The sequence below is a fragment of the Engystomops pustulosus genome, chromosome 1, assembly GCF_040894005.1.
Source record: "Engystomops pustulosus chromosome 1, aEngPut4.maternal, whole genome shotgun sequence".
NCBI lineage: Eukaryota > Metazoa > Chordata > Amphibia > Anura > Leptodactylidae > Engystomops > Engystomops pustulosus.
The window spans coordinates 114,820,255-114,838,912 of NC_092411.1; the positions used below are offsets into that span (position 1 = coordinate 114,820,255).

At 44.7% G+C, this 18,658-nt stretch overlaps 1 protein-coding gene across 3 annotated transcripts in view; it reads right to left on the minus strand.

The window, feature by feature from the left end:
* The window catches only part of PCSK5 (proprotein convertase subtilisin/kexin type 5), a 254,780-nt gene extending 238,744 nt beyond the window's left edge, over positions 1 to 16,036 (minus strand). The window contains exon 1 of one of the 3 annotated variants that reach the window (XM_072150928.1): positions 15,554 to 16,036. In XM_072150928.1, coding sequence (XP_072007029.1) covers positions 15,554 to 15,730 — 177 coding nt within the window. In that variant the 5' untranslated portion in view covers positions 15,731 to 16,036. The remainder of the gene's footprint in view (positions 1 to 15,553) is intronic. The other 2 variants (XM_072150930.1, XM_072150929.1) reach the window with 2 other exon arrangements.
* Between the last annotated feature and the right edge of the window lie 2,622 nt (positions 16,037 to 18,658).

Genomic DNA, 18,658 nt, shown 5'->3' on the forward strand with positions numbered 1-18,658 from the left:
TGTTTAATGGTGCTGTGTTGGCACTGGGCTATCGGGTTAATGTGCAGTGTAGCTGTATGGAGATACATGCTTTGTCATGTCTCCTAGCATGACTGGTGCATTGCAAAGCCCATAAACATGATGTTCTAATGCAAGTGACACACAAAACCAGTTCATAAATGTTGCAATCTGACTTGAGAATTGCTTCATATCGTATTGCTCCATGGGGCAAGTTTTGATAGGATTATAAGCAGGTTACTTTGTACATAAAGGAGAAGACAATAAAGCCCATGACAGTTAAACATCTAGTCAGGTCAAGATAACCCTGTGCATCCCTCCAACTCTTTTGTTGTTATACCTAATAGTCAGAATACTAACCTACCAATATAATTTACAAGCAAATGTGTAAAACTATCACCTATCCACGGGATTATATAAAAGTTTATAAAAATGTCCCCAGGGTCGGGCACAGGGGATCGCATCCTCATGGAATTTTAGATATGCACATTTTTACCATATGTTAGTGGATATAAAGTGAATAAAAACATTTTATTGGATACAACAGACATGTATATTTCCTCAGTAGAAAAACACAGGTGAAATGGTCTTCTAAGGTGTGAGGGGGATATAAAGAGATCGTTTTTGGGTCTGAATGTTGTCTTTTTCTTGCTGAAAATCATTAGTCGTGTTGAACTCTAGGAATATGGAGCCAGATTGGAATTTATGGAGACATTTTGAGGAAGAGCTGTATTGATTATAATAAAGAGCTTCAGTCAGGTTTATAAACTTTTATATAATTCTGTGTTTGGTTTGGACTTATGGATTGGCCCGGAACTGTATGTAGCTCTTGCAATAGTTTGATAAGTGCAAACGCAGCATTCTCGTCGGGTTTCGCAATATTTTTCAGTTTTGCCCTGAACCGCCCAGGTTTTTGGCGCACACGATCGGATTGTGTCGCTTCGGCGTCGGCTTGCATGCAACAAAAACCGGGGGCGTGGCCGTCGGAAAACCCGACTGATTCGGACAAACCGCAGAATTTAAAAAGCAAATTGTGTCACAAGATCAGCACTTACGTGCACCAGGAAGAAGATGGTGAACTTCGGTGGACCTCAGCAGGGAAGTGACACATGCAGGAAATTGGGGACACGATCTTAGTGAATCGCGGCAGACCCGAATCCTCGCCAGACAATGCACAGCAGGGATCACGACGGGACAGGTAAGTAAATGTGCCCCAATGTTTACAACAAGCCTCAAACACGTTTAAGTAGAGTAATTTCATCAGACCGTGTAAATCCAAAAAATGTGTAATGTTGAAAGGTTTGCATGACAAATAAGATGTGCTAAACACAAGAATTGGCAATGGACAAAGTGCTTGCAGTTCTGTTCTGTTACAACTTAGTAGTACAAAAATAATCCAAAAAGAATCCCCAGGATTTGAAAACGTAAAAGTTTACAGGTCGACCTGTCCGTCAGAAAGATGTAACTTTCTGGCTTTTGTATTCTCCCAGAATGATTTTCTCCAAAAAGTGCTGTAGGAAAGCATGGAAGCCTACAAATATATCTAGGGAATTATTCATTCAACATTCAGCCTTCTACAGTGTCAAGGCTACTTTCCTGCAATTCCTCTATTTAACCAAAAAACAGTAAAGCAGCAGTGAAGCTCCATCAGTTAATTCCAACCTTGAAGGGGTATTCCCATCTGGGCATTCACATTTAATTCATTTGCCGTATGTAAATATTTCTTCAATTGGATGTTACTAAAAAAATGTGTTCCTGTGTGAAGATAATTTCTCATAAATGTAGCCATGCTGTCCCTTAGAAACAAGATAGCTTCCTCGGATACAACCATCTCACATTTTGGCAGCGGTGGCCAGACATGCACTATTGAGTCCTGCCTGACCACATGGATTCAGCGATCATTATCACAGGACGGCTGTGGGACCTGCAGCAACTCCCGGAGAGGTGGCCGCATCCAAGGACACAGTCTTGTTTCTAAGGGACCATATGACTACATTTATGAGAAATTATCTTCACCTGGGTAAATTTTTGCCATATAAATTAAACTAAATGTTAGTCCCCAGACGAGAATACCCCTTTAAGTTAGCAGAAAACTTTCCATTGATTTTCCCCATCATGTTTATGAAAATTATAAAGGTGAATATAGTGACACGTCATTGCTACTTTTTCCATTGTAAACAGAAAGTTCATTATAGGAAATCAACCATTTAAAAAAAACAAATAACAATACTCACCTACGGCCCTCTTCATTCCGATCCTGGTGCTGTCCCCCATTAAGCTTATAAAAAGCAGCACAGAGCGGGGGATAAGATGGGAGAGGGAAGTGACATTGCCTTCAACTCCCTCTCCCAGCATTTATCTATCCATTGTACTGTTTGTGTTGAACAGAGGATGAAGGCATACCTCCCAACCAACCTGGATCCAGCTTGACAACCCTAGATTTTTGTCTTTGTCCTGCTGTCCAGGGTGGCGGGAGGTTTAACCTGGAACATCAAGTCTATTGGTGTTCATTACAGTGATTATGAAGAGTGCCATCAGCTCTCTGCATTATTTCTATGCCTCTACTGCTGATGTAAGGAGTAGGCATAAAGATATGACATCCTCCTAGCTGACAGATTCAGAGCTGTACACAGCAGCAGCAGAGATAATAAGAGTTGGTCGGAAGAGATGTTTGCATAAGGTCAATGCATGGTGTAGACTGCCATTCTCTATGGTGGGCAGAGGCAACCGTATCTTACATAAAACTGCAGCATGGTTACCCTTCAGGTTATTTAATAAAATACATAGTATATGTCCTGAACTCCCTTGGAAAAAAGCCCATCCCAGGATTAAAATTGAGATAGCCAAAACTAAATCCCTGGGTCTATTTCTCCAGAGGCGCAGCAGTGGAGAGTGTGGGGACAGGCCACTGCACAGGGAGGACCTAATAGGGGGCTTGTCGCTGCCATGACCTCTATGATACCTCCCATTGCTGCAATTGAGGTGGAAATTACAGTGGGTGCAGTAAAATATCCATCATTGATTTTTATGTCCAAAGTCTGGACAAAAAATGTCCCAAATGGTGTAAACCAAAACTCCCAGAGATGTTTAGGTTGGGGAGTTTTTGCCCCTGGGAAATGAAGGATATATGATATATGGGCAGAGAAAGATTTAAATCGTTTGAACTGAGGAGAGTTTTGATCTCCCCAATGCAAGGTTTTATAAATTTCTCCAACTGGGTTATGCCTTCGACTGCATTATGAGTAAATAATAATCCCATCATGATTGCAAACCATGGTATCCTGAAGTTGACGGTGACCCAACATTGGAATTCTCTTAATTATTTATTGGGGGAGTTTTTATGGTCAATCAATTTGGGCTCAGCTTTTGAATCCCACACTTTTCTTGAAATTCTAGTTTCCTGACACTTTTTTGGTGCATTATTTAGCACAAAATTTGACCAACAAATAGCAAGTGTACCAATGAATAAACCCCTTCCTGAATGTGGTTTCACATTTCTGACGCTCATTTGTTCTTCTTACGGTGCACCAAATACATAATGCCCATAAGGTCATGCTCAACATTATAACATAGATAAAATTACAAATGCCCCTTTCATTTTGTAGTCTTTTGCTATGTAGCAGGTGTAGCAGAGTGAACCTACTCTTCACAGAACCCTGCATTTGAAAAACCCATGCCATGCTCCATCTATTTCTAAACAAGTACCTTGTGTGGAGTTAATGCAAGCGTAAGAATAAGATGCTTTTCAGAACTTAGTGAATATGGGCCTCCCAGGCAGCTGACTCTGATAACAATATGGCTCAGGGACTGATTGAGGTTATAATGAGAGATGCAACAAGAGTGGAATGTTGGAGGAGAAGTTCTTGTTTCATACAACACTTACATCATTAGTGGAACAAAAGGTGCTATGGGGTTTGTATTGATTATTAAAAACATATTTTACTGGCGGCCTCAGATATGTTACTGATTTTCACATTATATCTCAGTCTGTGAGTACAGAAGACTATAAACATAATCAACTGCTACACATTAAGAAAACCAGAGCTCACAGAAAAAGCTGTAGGAGAACCCAGAAAACCTTTCCAGAACTATTGGATACATTGTGAGACATCTCGGAACAAATATATGTAAATGACTAGGATTTCTGCAGGCAAGTTTCAGCAACTATTTGAAAGCCTGGCAATAGTTTTCTTTCCCGATGGGTATTTCGAAGGTGTCTGCAGATTTGGAAGTCCCTAGGCTTCTGGATTCATTTAATCATGTTAATAAACTGATTATATGAACGAAAGAGATTCCTACAGTATTTATTAATTCAATACATTTCTCTTAGAAGAAATCACTCTAAATTAAACATCCTGGAAGATGAAAAAAAGTTATATAGACATCTTTAGAGTGTTAATAAAGATGGTCCCCAACTTAGAGGCGCCCCCTAGTTACAGACGGACCTCTTTGCCCACTGTGACCTCTGGTGAAGCTCTCTGGATGCTTAACTTTAGTTCCAGGCTGCAATGATAAGCTGTAAGGTGTCTGTAATGAAACTTTACTGACAATTGTTCCTATGGCAGCAATAAATTTTGAAAATCCAATTGTCCCTTGGACAAAAAACATTTTCCTATAGCTACAATTATAAAATACAAATTCAACTTTAGAACAAGCCTAAAGAACATACCTTATACTTAACATGGGGACTGCATGTATATGCAATTCCATTTGTAATTAAAATATTAAGGCATTTCTATCTTTTGTTTCTTTTTTTTTTGGTTTCATCACTGTACACATAAATATAATTCTGGACATTGTCACGGGCACCCCCGCGATCCATACCACGGATCGCGGGTGCACCCGTGCCTCCGTTGCAGGCACCCCCGCGATCCATATCGCGGATCGCGGGTGCACCCGTGCCTCCCTCCGCTGCCCCACTGCTGCTCCGGTGCACTCACCTCTCCTGGCTCCCGCTCCCGTCCGGACTGGGTCTCGCGCGCGGCCCCGCTCCCTAGGGCGCACGCGCGGCACTGCCTCAAGATTTAAAGGGCCAGCGCACAGGTGATTAGTTTTGGTCATTTCCTGTTTTGTATATAACCCTTTGTTTCCCATCATTCCCTGCCGGATCTTTGTGCCTCTTAGCCTTAGAGAAAGCTTCCTAGCGAGTATTGCTGTGTTCCTGCGTATTCCTGTATTCCTGCGTTCCAGTGTATTCCTGTGTGTTCCCGTTCCTGAGTCCTGTGTTGCCGTGTTACCTGTGTTCCTCCCTGTTGCTGTGTGCCTGTGTTCCCGTTCCCTCCTGCCTGGACCTCCTGTTGCTGACCCCGGACTTGAACCTGACGTTGCATCTCTGCCGCCTGCCCTGACCCTGTGCCTGGACCCGACTACGAGTTTGTCATCCGTTAAGGTACCTCGACCTCGGCTGCCACCGTGGGCTAGTCACACCTGGGAACGACCTAGTGGTATCCTGCCGCAGCAAGTCCAACCCGCTTTGCGGCGGGCTCTGGTGAAAACCAGGTGCCGCTAGGCTCCGGTTCCGGGTGTTGGCTAGTTACATCTCCCGCGGTGGTCCAGAGGATCCACTGATCCTAACAGTAAGATCCGGCCATGGATCCCGCCGAGGCTCCTTCTCCCAGTCAGCCTGATCTCGCCACCATCGTGATCCACCAGTCCCGGCAGATTGCAGCACAGCGGAATCAGCTAGAGCAAGTCACCGCCATGCTCCAACAACTACTTGCTACCCAACATCAGCAACAGTCTCCTGAAGCGGCCGCTGCGACCCCTGCTGCTCCGGCTTATCTTCCTGCTGCTGAACCCAGGCTACGCCTCTCTTTGCCCGGCAAGTATGATGGAGATCCAAAGATGTGCAGGGGCTTCATAACCCAGTGCTCCTTGCACATAGAACTGATGCCGTCGCAATTTGCCACAGAGCGGTCCAAGGTGGCATTTGTCCTCAGCCTTCTTTCCGGGAAAGCCCTGGCTTGGGCTACTCCGCTTTGGGACAGAGATGACCCGGTTGTGTCTAACCTCACAGCGTTTCTGTCAGAGTTCCGGTCTGTCTTCGAGGAACCAGCACGAGCCTCCTCTGCGGAGTCTGCATTGTTGAACTTGCGTCAGGGCAACTCATCGGTGGGAGAGTACGCAGTTCAATTCCGCACCCTGGCTTCTGAACTTGCGTGGAACGATGCAGCCCTCATCGCTACATTTAAGAAAGGGCTCTCTGCGCAGGTCAAGGACGCACTGGCAGCTCGGGATCTTCCATCTACTCTGAGTGACCTCATCACCTTGGCCACTCGAATTGATGTTCGGTTTAAGGAGCGAGCTGAGGAACTACGCTCCGAGTATCCCCAAGGCCGTGTTAGACGCATTCCTCGCCTGGCGCCAGTCTTCCAAAGGCCGCTCCAGGGTCTGCCTGAATCTTCTGCTGAGGAACCCATGCAGGTTGACCGAACCCGGCTCACTCTACGAGAGCGTTCAAGACGCCGACAGGAGAACCTATGTCTGTACTGTGCCAGCCCTGAGCATTTCATCGGTTCCTGTCCTGTCCGTCCTCAACGTCCGGGAAACGCCAGCACCTAGGCTTCTTGGGAGAAGCGTCCCTAGGTGTAAATACAGCTTCTCCACGTCTGACTCTTCCCGTGCTCCTCAGCGTTGGCACCGGTACCCAGATCCAGGTTACTGCCTTCCTGGACTCGGGCTCTACAGCGAACTTCGTGGATGCAGCCTTGGTCTCTCGGCATCACTTCCCGGTGGTTCGTCTCTATTGCCTCGGTCAATGGTCAGATTCTCTCCGTACCCATCTGGTTTCGCACGGAGCCCCTGCTTCTGCAAGTTGGTGCCCTACATCAAGAGAGACTTTCGTTTTTTGTGCTGCCCCAAAGCACATCTGCTCTACTGCTGGGTCTCCCCTGGTTGCAGCTTCATGCCCCTGTACTGGACTGGTCCTCCGGGCATATCCTCCGTTGGGGTCCGAACTGTGCTTCACGTTGTATGCAGATTCCCCGTCCGCTACCTGTGAGGACTTCGACTCTGGCTCCCAAGTCTCTGGAGGGTCTGCCAGCTTGTTATCGGGACTTTTCGGACGTTTTCTCCAAGAAGCAGGCGGAGATTCTACCACCACATCGTCCCTATGATTGCCCTGTGGATCTTCTTCCTGGCGCCACTCCTCCCAGAGGTCGTGTCTACCCTCTTTCTGTACCTGAGTCTCTAGCCATGTCCGACTACATCAAGGAGAATCTGCAGAGGGGTTTTATACGCAAGTCCTCCTCTCCGGCTGGCGCAGGGTTTTTCTTCGTTACCAAGAAGGACGGCTCCCTACGTCCCTGTATAGACTATCGTGGGCTGAATAAGATCACGGTAAAAAAACGTTACCCTCTGCCGTTGATTACAGAACTCTTTGATCGCCTACGTGGTTCCAAGGTGTTCTCCAAGCTGGACCTCCGTGGTGCTTACAATCTCATCCGGATCCGCAAAGGTGATGAGTGGAAGACGGCGTTTAACACCCGTGACGGGCACTTTGAGTACCTAGTGATGCCCTTTGGACTGTGTAATGCCCCTGCTGTTTTTCAGGAGTTTGTGAACGACATTTTTCGGGACCTTCTTTATACTTGTGTCGTGGTCTACCTCGATGACATCTTGGTGTACTCTCCAGACCTTGAGTCCCACCAGGCACACGTACGACAAGTTCTAGGTCGACTTCGTGCCAATCACCTCTATGCCAAGTTAGAAAAATGCCTGTTTCACCAGCACTGCCTTCCCTTCCTTGGTTACATAATTTCCAACAGAGGCCTTCAGATGGACCCCGCGAAGCTGTCTGCAGTTCTTCAGTGGCCACGTCCAGAGGGTCTCCGAGCCATACAGAGGTTCCTGGGGTTTGCGAACTATTACCGTCAGTTTATTCCCCATTTCTCCACTCTGGTGTCCCCCATCGTGGCGCTCACCAAGAAGGGTGCCAATCCACGAGCCTGGTCTCCAGCTGCTGAAATGGCCTTCTCCAAGTTAAAGTCTGCTTTCTCCTCGGCTCCCGTACTCTCTAGGCCAGATACGGACAAACCCTTTCTTCTGGAGGTGGACGCATCCTCCATAGGAGCTGGAGCGGTGCTCACTCAGAAAGGGCCCAAGGGCCGAACTTTGACTTGCGGTTTCTTTTCCAAGACTTTTTCTCCTGCTGAGAGAAATTATTCCATTGGAGACAGAGAACTATTAGCCATCAAACTTGCTCTTGAAGAATATCTTCTGGAGGGAGCTCTCCATCCTGTTTGTGTGTACACTGACCACAAGAATCTTCTGTACCTCCAGACAGCCCAGCGCCTGAATCCCAGGCAAGCCCGGTGGTCTTTGTTCTTCTCCCGCTTTGACTTGCTGATTCATTTTCGTCCGGCAGACAAGAATATCAAGGCTGATGCTCTGTCCCGTTCGTCAGATGTTGTTGGAGATGAACCAGTTCCTCGGCACATAATTTCTCCTGATCAGCTTGTTGTTGCAGCTCCGGTGGACCTTCGGCAGCTGCCTCCTGGCAAGACGTATGTTAGACCTGCTCTCAGGAAGAGGATTCTGTCTTGGGGACATTCTTCTCGTCTGGCTGGGCATCCTGGGGTGCAGCGCTCCTTGGCCCTCATCTCCCGCTATTACTGGTGGCCAGACCTGGTCAAAGATGTTCGGGAGTTTGTGGGATCCTGCTCCTCCTGTGCCCGCAATAAAGCCTCTCGTCTCAAACCGGCTGGACTGTTACTCCCGTTGCCGATACCCAGTCGCCCGTGGTCTCACGTGGCAATGGACTTTGTTACTGATTTGCCTGTCTCCTCGGGCAATACTGTCATCTGGGTGGTGACGGACCGGTTTTCCAAAATGTCCCATTTTGTTCCCCTTCCAGGTCTTCCGTCTTCTCCACAGCTTGGCAGTTTGTTCTTCAAACATATCTTCCGTCTGCATGGCCTTCCGCTTCACATTGTGTCCGATCGAGGAGTCCAGTTTGTCTCTAAATTCTGGCGTTCTTTATGTAACCAACTGCAGGTCATCCTTGACTTTTCTTCTGCTTACCACCCTCAGTCGAATGGTCAAGTAGAGAGGGTGAACCAGACTTTGGGCTGCTACTTGCGCCACTTCGTCTCAGCCCGTCAAGACAATTGGACTGACCTTCTACCTTGGGCTGAGTTCTCTTACAATTCTCTGGACTCGGGATCTACTGGTTCGGCTCCGTTCTTCGTGGTCTATGGACGTATTCCTCGCCCACCTCTCCCGCTGTCTACTCCCTCTGTTGTCCCTGCGGTGGAGGATCTGGTGCAGGATCTCAAGGCTGTTTGGGACCAGACCCGCCAGTCCCTTCTACGAGCTTCAGACCGTACCAAGACCCAGGCTGATAAAAGACGTCGAGCTCCTCCTGTCTTCTCTCCTGGTGACAAAGTATGGCTATCCTCCAGATACGTCCGGCTTAAGATACCCAGCTATAAACTTGGGCCCCGGTTCCTTGGCCCCTTTGAGGTAATCAAGCGCATTAATCAAGTGGCATACAAGCTCCGCCTTCCTCCATCTATGCGCATCCCGAACTCCTTTCATGTATCCCTCCTGAAGCCAGTCGTCTTGAACCGCTTCTCCCAGCAATCCCCTCCTCCGGCTCCTGAGGCTGATTCTCCAGATGTATATGAAGTCAGGGAGGTTCTGGACATGAAGTTCGTAAGGGGTAAGCGGTTCTTCCTTGTAGATTGGAAGGGGTTCGGGCCTGAGGAGAGATCCTGGGAGCCTGAAGAGAATATTTTTGATCGGACTCTCCTCCAGAGGTTTCTTGGGACCAAAAAGAAGAGGGGGAGGCCGAAGGGGGGGGGTACTGTCACGGGCACCCCCGCGATCCATACCACGGATCGCGGGTGCACCCGTGCCTCCGTTGCGGGCACCCCCGCGATCCATATCGCGGATCGCGGGTGCACCCGTGTTCCTCCCTGTTGCTGTGTGCCTGTGTTCCCGTTCCCTCCTGCCTGGACCTCCTGTTGCTGACCCCGGACTTGAACCTGACGTTGCATCTCTGCCGCCTGCCCTGACCCTGTGCCTGGACCCGACTACGAGTTTGTCATCCGTTAAGGTACCTCGACCTCGGCTGCCACCGTGGGCTAGTCACACCTGGGAACGACCTAGTGGTATCCTGCCGCAGCAAGTCCAACCCGCTTTGCGGCGGGCTCTGGTGAAAACCAGGTGCCGCTAGGCTCCGGTTCCGGGTGTTGGCTAGTTACATCTCCCGCGGTGGTCCAGAGGATCCACTGATCCTAACAGACATTACTGCACACAATAATAGTATCCTGGACATTAATGCACACATAAATATTATCCTGTACTGCATACACTAATAGTATTCTGGACATTCCCATATACAATAATAATATCCTGGAAATCACTGCACATATGAATATTATCCTGGACTTCACTGCATACAATAATAATATCCTGGAAATCGTTGCACATATAAATATTACCCTGGACTTCACTGCATACAATAACAGTATCCTGGACATTACTGCATTCAATAAGAGTATCCTGGAAATCACTGAGCACAATAGTAGTAGTCTGTACCTCACTGCACACGTAAATAGTATTCTGGACATCACTGTATACAATAATAGTATCCTCTACATCACTGCATACTATAATAGTATCCTGGAAATCGCTGAACACAATAATAGTATCCTGGATATCACTGCATAGAATAATAGTATCCTGGACATCTGTGTGTACAATAACAGTATCCTGGACATCACAGCATACAATAAAAGGATACTGGACATCACTATATACAATAATAGTATCCTGCACATTACTGCACACATAAACATCACCCTAGACATCAGTGTGTACAGTAATAGTATCCTGGACATCGCAGCATACAATAAAAGTATAGTGGACATCACTATATACAATAATAGTATCCTGTACATTACTGCACACATAAACATCACCCTAGACATCAGTGTGTACAGTAATAGTATCCTGGACATCGCAGCATACAATAAAAGTATAGTGGACATCACTATATACAATAATAGTATCCTGCACATTACTGCACACATAAACATCACCCTGAACATCAGTGTGTACAGTAATAGTATCCTGGACATCGCAGCATACAATAAAAGTATACTGGACATCACTATATGCAATAATAGTATGCTGCACATTACTGCACACATAAACATCACCCTGGACATCACTGCATACAATAATAGTATCCTGGGCCTTACTGTGTACAGTAATAGTATTCTGGACATCACAGCATACAATAAAAGTGTACTGGACATCACTATATACAATAATAGTATCCTGCATATCACTGCACACATAAACATCACACTGGACATCACTGCATACAATTATAGTATTCTGGACATCAGTGTGTACAAGAATAGAATCGTGGACATAACTGAACACATTGATAACATCCTGGACATTACTGCATACACTAATAGTATCCTGGACATCACTATGCACATAAACATCATCCTGGACTGACTGTGGTATTTTTAAGTGCACAGTTTCAGGATGTGCTGCACGGAGCTGAAGATGTCTTGTGGTGAATTCTATAGCAATAAGTCGTCGAGAAGTTACCAAAGTTTTGTAACTGATAGAGAAAATAGTCATTTGTGAAGATGACCAGATCAGAGGTAGAAGAAAGGAGCTACGACTGATTTTACATCAGCCTTATGGCATCCTTGCAACACGATAGAGATTTTGGTGCTATATATTAATGTGCAGTATATTCCCAGCTGGTATATATTTATGCATGTGGTGTATTCATTATTGCAATATTATTAGTATTGTACAGGTATGTGGTTATTGGTATTGGTATATAAATTCATGTGCAAATGTATTTGAGTGTTTCTTATTTATGGTGTGTGTGCTCAGTCGGACCGTGCACCAGATTTAACATGCAAAGTCCGACAGAAATGTGTTGAACACCCTCTGTTAAAGGTGCACCAAAAAGAAAAGGCAAGGGTTTAGGTATATGGTGGCCCCGATTCTAATTCTAATGCGCAAAGGGGCCCACTGGGGTCTTGTTATGCCACTGAATGTGAATATGAATAATCCCCAATACAACAATTTTTTTTAATCACAGCATTTACTAATAGTAACCTGGATATTACAGTAACCTGGATATCCATGCTGCCTTCAGCTGAAATACTGGAGAGGGACATTTTAAATAGCTATACCTTCTGAACCATGTCACATAGAAACACAAGCCCCCATTTATCAAAAACAATTCAAGCTGTACTATGTGTAGGGTGTGCAGGGTGCGCCTAATTCATCAACTGTGTAACCCTTTCTTCATGAATCTGGCACCCGCTGCACTGTTCTGACAGAGTACACCATTTTTTGGTGCACTTTGGTCATGGAACAGAAATGTGGCGCAGATACAATTGTGGTGCACATCAGACAGAACTATGGCGTACAGTCCGACTAAGCGCTAACACGCACCTTTAGGTGAACATAAATACATGTGCAAGCAGTTTCCATGTTCTTTCTAGTGCAAAGTCTAGTACAAAAAACTGGCACAAACACTGTGCCAGAAATGTGGGCCACAGTTGTGGTTAAAGTTGCATTCAGGAGCAGAGGTTGTGTCGCAGTCCCTTATGTAAACAGTGGATTTCTCCAGTCATACCTAGAAACACAATATAAGGGAAGATTCTCCCATTTAGAATAACACAGTACAGAAGTTTTGGCATTGTGAAATGTCCCTCTCTGGTCTATCAGCTACAGGCAGCATGGAGAACTGTATTTCATATAATATTAGTATGTTGGACTTTGTTGCATGCATTACTAGCAGCCTGGACTTTGTTACATTTTGTATACTACTCAAGAAAAGTGAACCAAGCACAAATGTACGAAAAATCACACTAATATGTATTCACTCTGTATTCCCAAAATACTTATCTGACATACATATCCATTGGCCTGCATTTTGATGGAGGCTAAAAGAGTATCCTTGGTCACTGATGTGCTGCCTTTAATCAGTATAAATATTTTTTGTATGGAATATTAAAGTGTACTATACTCTCCTAAGGACGTACGTAATAAACAAAAATGTATACCCTGTAGTAGAAAGGTAGCAAACTTCCCCACATGTACGCCCGCAGTAGACCCTACAGGTGCACCACGCATGCGCCAGTGCACGACCAGCTTGTTCTCAATAACACCAACGGCGTGCACATTACTGACGCATGCACGGTGCACCTGTAGGGCTGGCCGTGGATGCACATGCTGGTGACAAACTAACAGGTGTACTACGCATGCGGGGAAGTTTGAAACTGTAGTGACGTAGAGATGGGGACAGTATTTTGGGGCGTGGATCCGAGTCAGAGCTGAAGTGAGAGGGCGGGAAGAGCTTGACTGGATTGGAAAGTCTCCTTGACAAGATAAATGAATGACGACAAGAAGAATAAAAGCAGAGTAACAGGATTAGAAGCATTGAGATGACTCTACAGTGTTCTCTAAGGTACTGTCAGGGCTTTATGTAGCTGATTGGAGGTGACAGGTTCCCTTTAAACATATGGAACATGTAACGTGCTCAGACAGATCCACGTGATATGTTCTACATGTTTAAATGGTCTGTATTATAGGTGTGTTAGTCAGCCATAAATAAGGGTGCCAAAAGCACAAGAAATGCATTGGCTGTTTTCTTGATGTCTTTTGTGTATGGGTTAAATAAAGAAGCATGCTTTTTTCCGACAAGTTGGATCTGCAACCTTATTGTTGTATTGTCCAATTAAAGTTCTGCTGGGAAACTTGATCTGTGCCTATCGGTCAACAGGTGGTTAATTGGTTGAGCTGGATGTCACTATATGCATGTGACCAATGTCTGTACAGGCAGCACACATTGTATGCCTATAGAGGACATATATAATGTATGACATTGAATGAGACATACATACAGACCCTGTTAATGTATTATTTCAAATGGACTTTTACATTTATTTCAACTAAATATATATATATTAAATATATTAACCTTTGAAAGTCAAAACCATCCATTGGGATCCACCATGCTTCCATGGTCACACTGCTCTTTAAGGCAGCCTATATTCTTCCGTTAGGATACAGACTGTTACAACATGAGCAGCGTCTGCTTCCCTCCTGCTTCCCTACTCTACTTTTAGATTACTGGTAAATCAAAAGTTATGGATTTGAGGATTAGGCAATTCCTTAAAATGAACTGTCAACTTCTTTGATGCACTCTGGAGAAAACATCTTAATGAAAGATCATGTGCACAAATCTCTTCATAAATGAATCTTGAATTAAGTTTTTATCACTTCCTCCTTTGAAAGAGAAGCTCACTCCAAGAGATCTGTACAATTTGGCTGGTTCCACTAACATAACTGTTCATAGAGTGTGACAGACTGAAATGTGTCCGGCAAGGTAGCCGCAAGAAAAGTAAACATCATTAATAATAATTGCACCTATGGTACAGGGATAATAGTTGTGGATAATATGGTAGATATTTTATGTAATTGTGACTTTAATTTTACAATCTATCATCAATAAATCTAGGTCGCACTCCTAGAGTCCCATCTGATTATGTAATGTTTATGTACCTCACAGCAGAATATAATGGAGCTATAGAAATAATACATTATTATTACTATGCCATACAGTAGATGTTCGGTGGCATCATCAGAACCCATTGCGGTAATACATTGTATTGTGTCATTGTTTATTTTCTTCCTGTGGAGTAATGTCAGAGATGCTCTTTCAGTCCACTTGTTGTCCTCTAGACCCCCACCCTCCCCCCTTGAAGTACAAGGCTGGCAGGGTTAGCTTTTATCACAGAGGTATCAAAGTCCACACTGACTTCTCTCATTGCTGACACCAGAGCTGAGCAAACTTCCCAGAGAATGTCCACCCAGAGAATCTGTCATGTACTAGTAACAATATTACACATGAAGAAGAGCTCAGCTTTCAGGGATGTGCAATAAGTATAAGGGAGCTATCCTGCCACAGGTTTCTCTGACTTCTAGCAGTGCGGCTGCCCAAAAACCAAGTCCCCCTGATATAGTGTTATTTACACTGCACTCTACATAGTATACAATGTATTTCTCTTCTTCATGAAGTAATATACAACAACCATACAGTGACAATCCAAGATTTACTTCATCGTGGCTATACCAGCTCCAGTATTTACCCCAAGAAAGTTTCATGCCAGCTCTTGACTGTTCACTTATATTCTACTTACTACTCAAACTTCTTAACACAGAGTGTCCCCATTACAGACACATTACACACCGCAGGCCTGGATGCCACATGCAGACTGGCATCTATCTGCATGACTTGGGGTACCCCCATCATGCAGGGAAACTTTGCTTTAGACTCCATTAACCAATGTATAGGTACAGTCTAATCAGTATATGATGGCATAGCACCGGAGAACTATGCCCCGTATGTGGCAGTAGAAGGCATGCTGGTACTTGTAGTTCTATGGATGCACACGTACAGCAGTGGACCCGTCACCGACTACATACGGCTTAGCTGTAACCTGTGGCTTGCGCAGCTCAGTGCAGATGGACTGCAGGGACATGGAGGGAGAAAAGTTGGCATTACCTTTCCCATGTTGATGTATCCATACTTGCTAGCTATCCTGTCGGCTTCGTGGGCTCCCCCTTTTATCCTCACAGCCCAGTGGTTGGTGTACAGACGAGCCCAGCATGTAGGTACAAGACTCCCCAGCAGCAGGACGAAGAGCGCAGAGCCCGCGGGCAGTAGTTTCCAAGCCATCATCTGCCCTGCGCCCTGTCCCTGAAGACCCTCAGAGAGGGGGAGACACACTCAGACAGGTGGGGGCGCGCTCCCGGGGGCAGCCCCGCAGATAGGAAAGTTCCCAGGCACTTGGCTAACCCCACTTTGGGATGGACTCAGGGCTAACCTGGAGGTCCTCCGTGGAAGTGTCCTCTCCACTTTGCCAGGGGGGACAATGCCCTCCTCACCCGCTCCTGGCACCTTAGCTATGAATGTGGAGTGTGAGTGTACACAGCAGCCCTCTCCTTCGCTGCTTAAATGACTGCCCCCCTTCTGCTCTTCTCCAGATAGAAGGGGGAGGCGGAGGCTGCGAGCTCAGTGTCCCTCCTCCTGCCTCCACCCCCTGCCACTCACACACAATGCACGGAGATGCCCTCACCTATGTGTGAGGGTGCTGACCTCCCAGGGTCAGGGTACCTGCTCCACGCACTACAGTGCACACACGTGATGTGATCCGGAATCTCTCTCTCTCTTTTTATACAAAATGATTTTTATCTGAACTTTAATAACCAGACTGCTATTCATTTCTCACTGAGGAGGGAAAATACTTACCCAAACGTATCAATAAAAACAGAGGAACAGTAACTGCTACATTTTGACTTCAAGCTGCCATTTACCTGTCTGGTCATAGGCAAAAGTCAATTATTGGGGAATTCAACAAAGAGGCTGACTCTCTATGACATTGGGGTATGTGATGGGGTGCTTATACATAGAGTACCATAATGTTCTGCGAAGCCATGGAGATTGCATAGTCTGTGCCATCCCTGCAGGAGCCTGGCCTCTGCACTAGCAGATAATAACCATCTTGGCTGTTTAACCCCTTCCCCACGATGTCCTGTTTCGTTTTTTTGGGAAGCAGGAAAAAAATGTAAACCTTTTGAACAAAAAACATTTCACACTCCATTTTGTCACATTCTGATGCTAATAACTTTTTTCATAGTTTGGCATATGGAGCTGTGTAAGGTGTCATTCTTTGCCAGGGCATGACGATGTTTTCATTGCTACTTTTTTAGGGACTGTACACAGCAGAGTGATACATTCCTGGAATATAAAAGCATTTTTCACATCATAATATAGAAGGCACCTGCCCTGTATGCAAAGGGTTAATGACGTGAGCTCTTTCTGCAGGCCATTGGTATGCATGACTCTAATATATAAAGCTGAGTGTATGTATGTGTGTGTGTGTTTGTATGTCCACTAAAGGTATCTGCACCATCGCGTTCACAATCACCAAATTTTGCACAGCAGCTCCCTGTGACTCAGAGAACATCATAGACTAGGTTTTGAATCAAATGTTCACACTTTCCAAAATCCACTTATTAGCTAACATGAGGAGGAGCTGCTGTGGCAGTTATCAACCAATGACTGTTCAGCTTCAATTTTGCCATAGGTCATTAATATGAGCTCTGGGCTTTGATTGATGACTATAGACAATGAGTATAAGACAGCTTATTTGTGAAGTAATATGGATAGAGATATAGACACAGAGGCAGACAGAGAGATAGATATAGATAAATAGATTGATATAGATATACTGTATATATAGAGAGAGATAGATAGAAATATAGATAGATGCATGCAGCAACACATATAATAATACTGCATTATACTAATTCATCATCCTGCATCATCCACCTTGGGGCAGTTTATGTCTAGTTTTAAGTTTATATCTTTTACTGCTTTCAGGACTAAGCCATTTTAGGGTGTCAGGACCAAGCTGAGTATTTTATATCTGCCAAGTGTCACTGTGAGTGTTTATAACTTTGGAACGCTTTAAGATATCCACATTGTACTTTAAATTAGTTGAAAAATTCGGATGATATTTTGTCTGATTTATATCAGCATGGTTTTTTGTGCATCCTCTCATTTTTCTAGGATATTATGAGGTTTTGAATTTTGGGTGCAATTTTTTTTTTTATGAAAATTGCCCAAACCTATATTTTGAGGGACCTGCTTAGCATTTAAATGACTTTGAGAGGCCTAAATAAATGTATGATAAACAACCTTTTGTTAACCATTTTGGGTGTTTCACAGGGTTTAAAACAAAACAAAATGAGGGAGCAATTTACAAATTCAGATTTTTTTAGACAAAGGATGAAATGACGAAAAGCTCCACAAATTTCTTCTGAGTGTACCAATATCCCATATGTGTTGCTAAAAACTACTGTATGAGCACACAACAGCGCATAGAAGGGAAGGAGCGCCATTCAGAGCAGATCTGCATTGTCACATTTTACAGGCTATAAAATGTTTATCTTTTAGCAATGTTGATATATGGGGGCTTATTTTTGGGAGGAGTTCTTCTTTTCAGGTACATCAGTTAGCTAATTGATGAGCTGTTCACTATGCCATAAAAATAATATGCTTTTCCCAGTTCTTTTCCCAGTGTGGGATGTGATCATTTGATCACTTGTTCAAATGATCAGCATATGCATTCTGCATTGCATGATCTAACAGGCATCTGTTGAACCTGGGGTTCTTCATCAATCCCCAGAGCTGCATTTGCAACAATCAGCACCTCCCATCCCCGGTACAGAGTGTGCCAATCATCCCAGAGAGCATCCACTAACACCTATAGGGTTAAATTGCCAAGATACCTGTCAAGCTGTTTGTTTACTTTTTTAAAAAAAAATACATCAAAATTATCATACCAAATGCAATCATCAGTCATCATTAGATACAAAAAAGGAAAAAAGCTAATTCAGCTCACCAAGATAATTGATAAAATGGACATCAGCCATAAAGACAGTTGCTTGGCACAAGAGGTATAAGCCTTTGTATAACTGTCCAGCCATTTTTTATGAGGCAATAGAATAAAAATAGTTTAACCCCTTAAGGATGCAGGGTTTTTTCGCTCGATTCTCACTCTCCACCTTCAAAAATCCATAACTTTTTCATTTTTATGTGTAC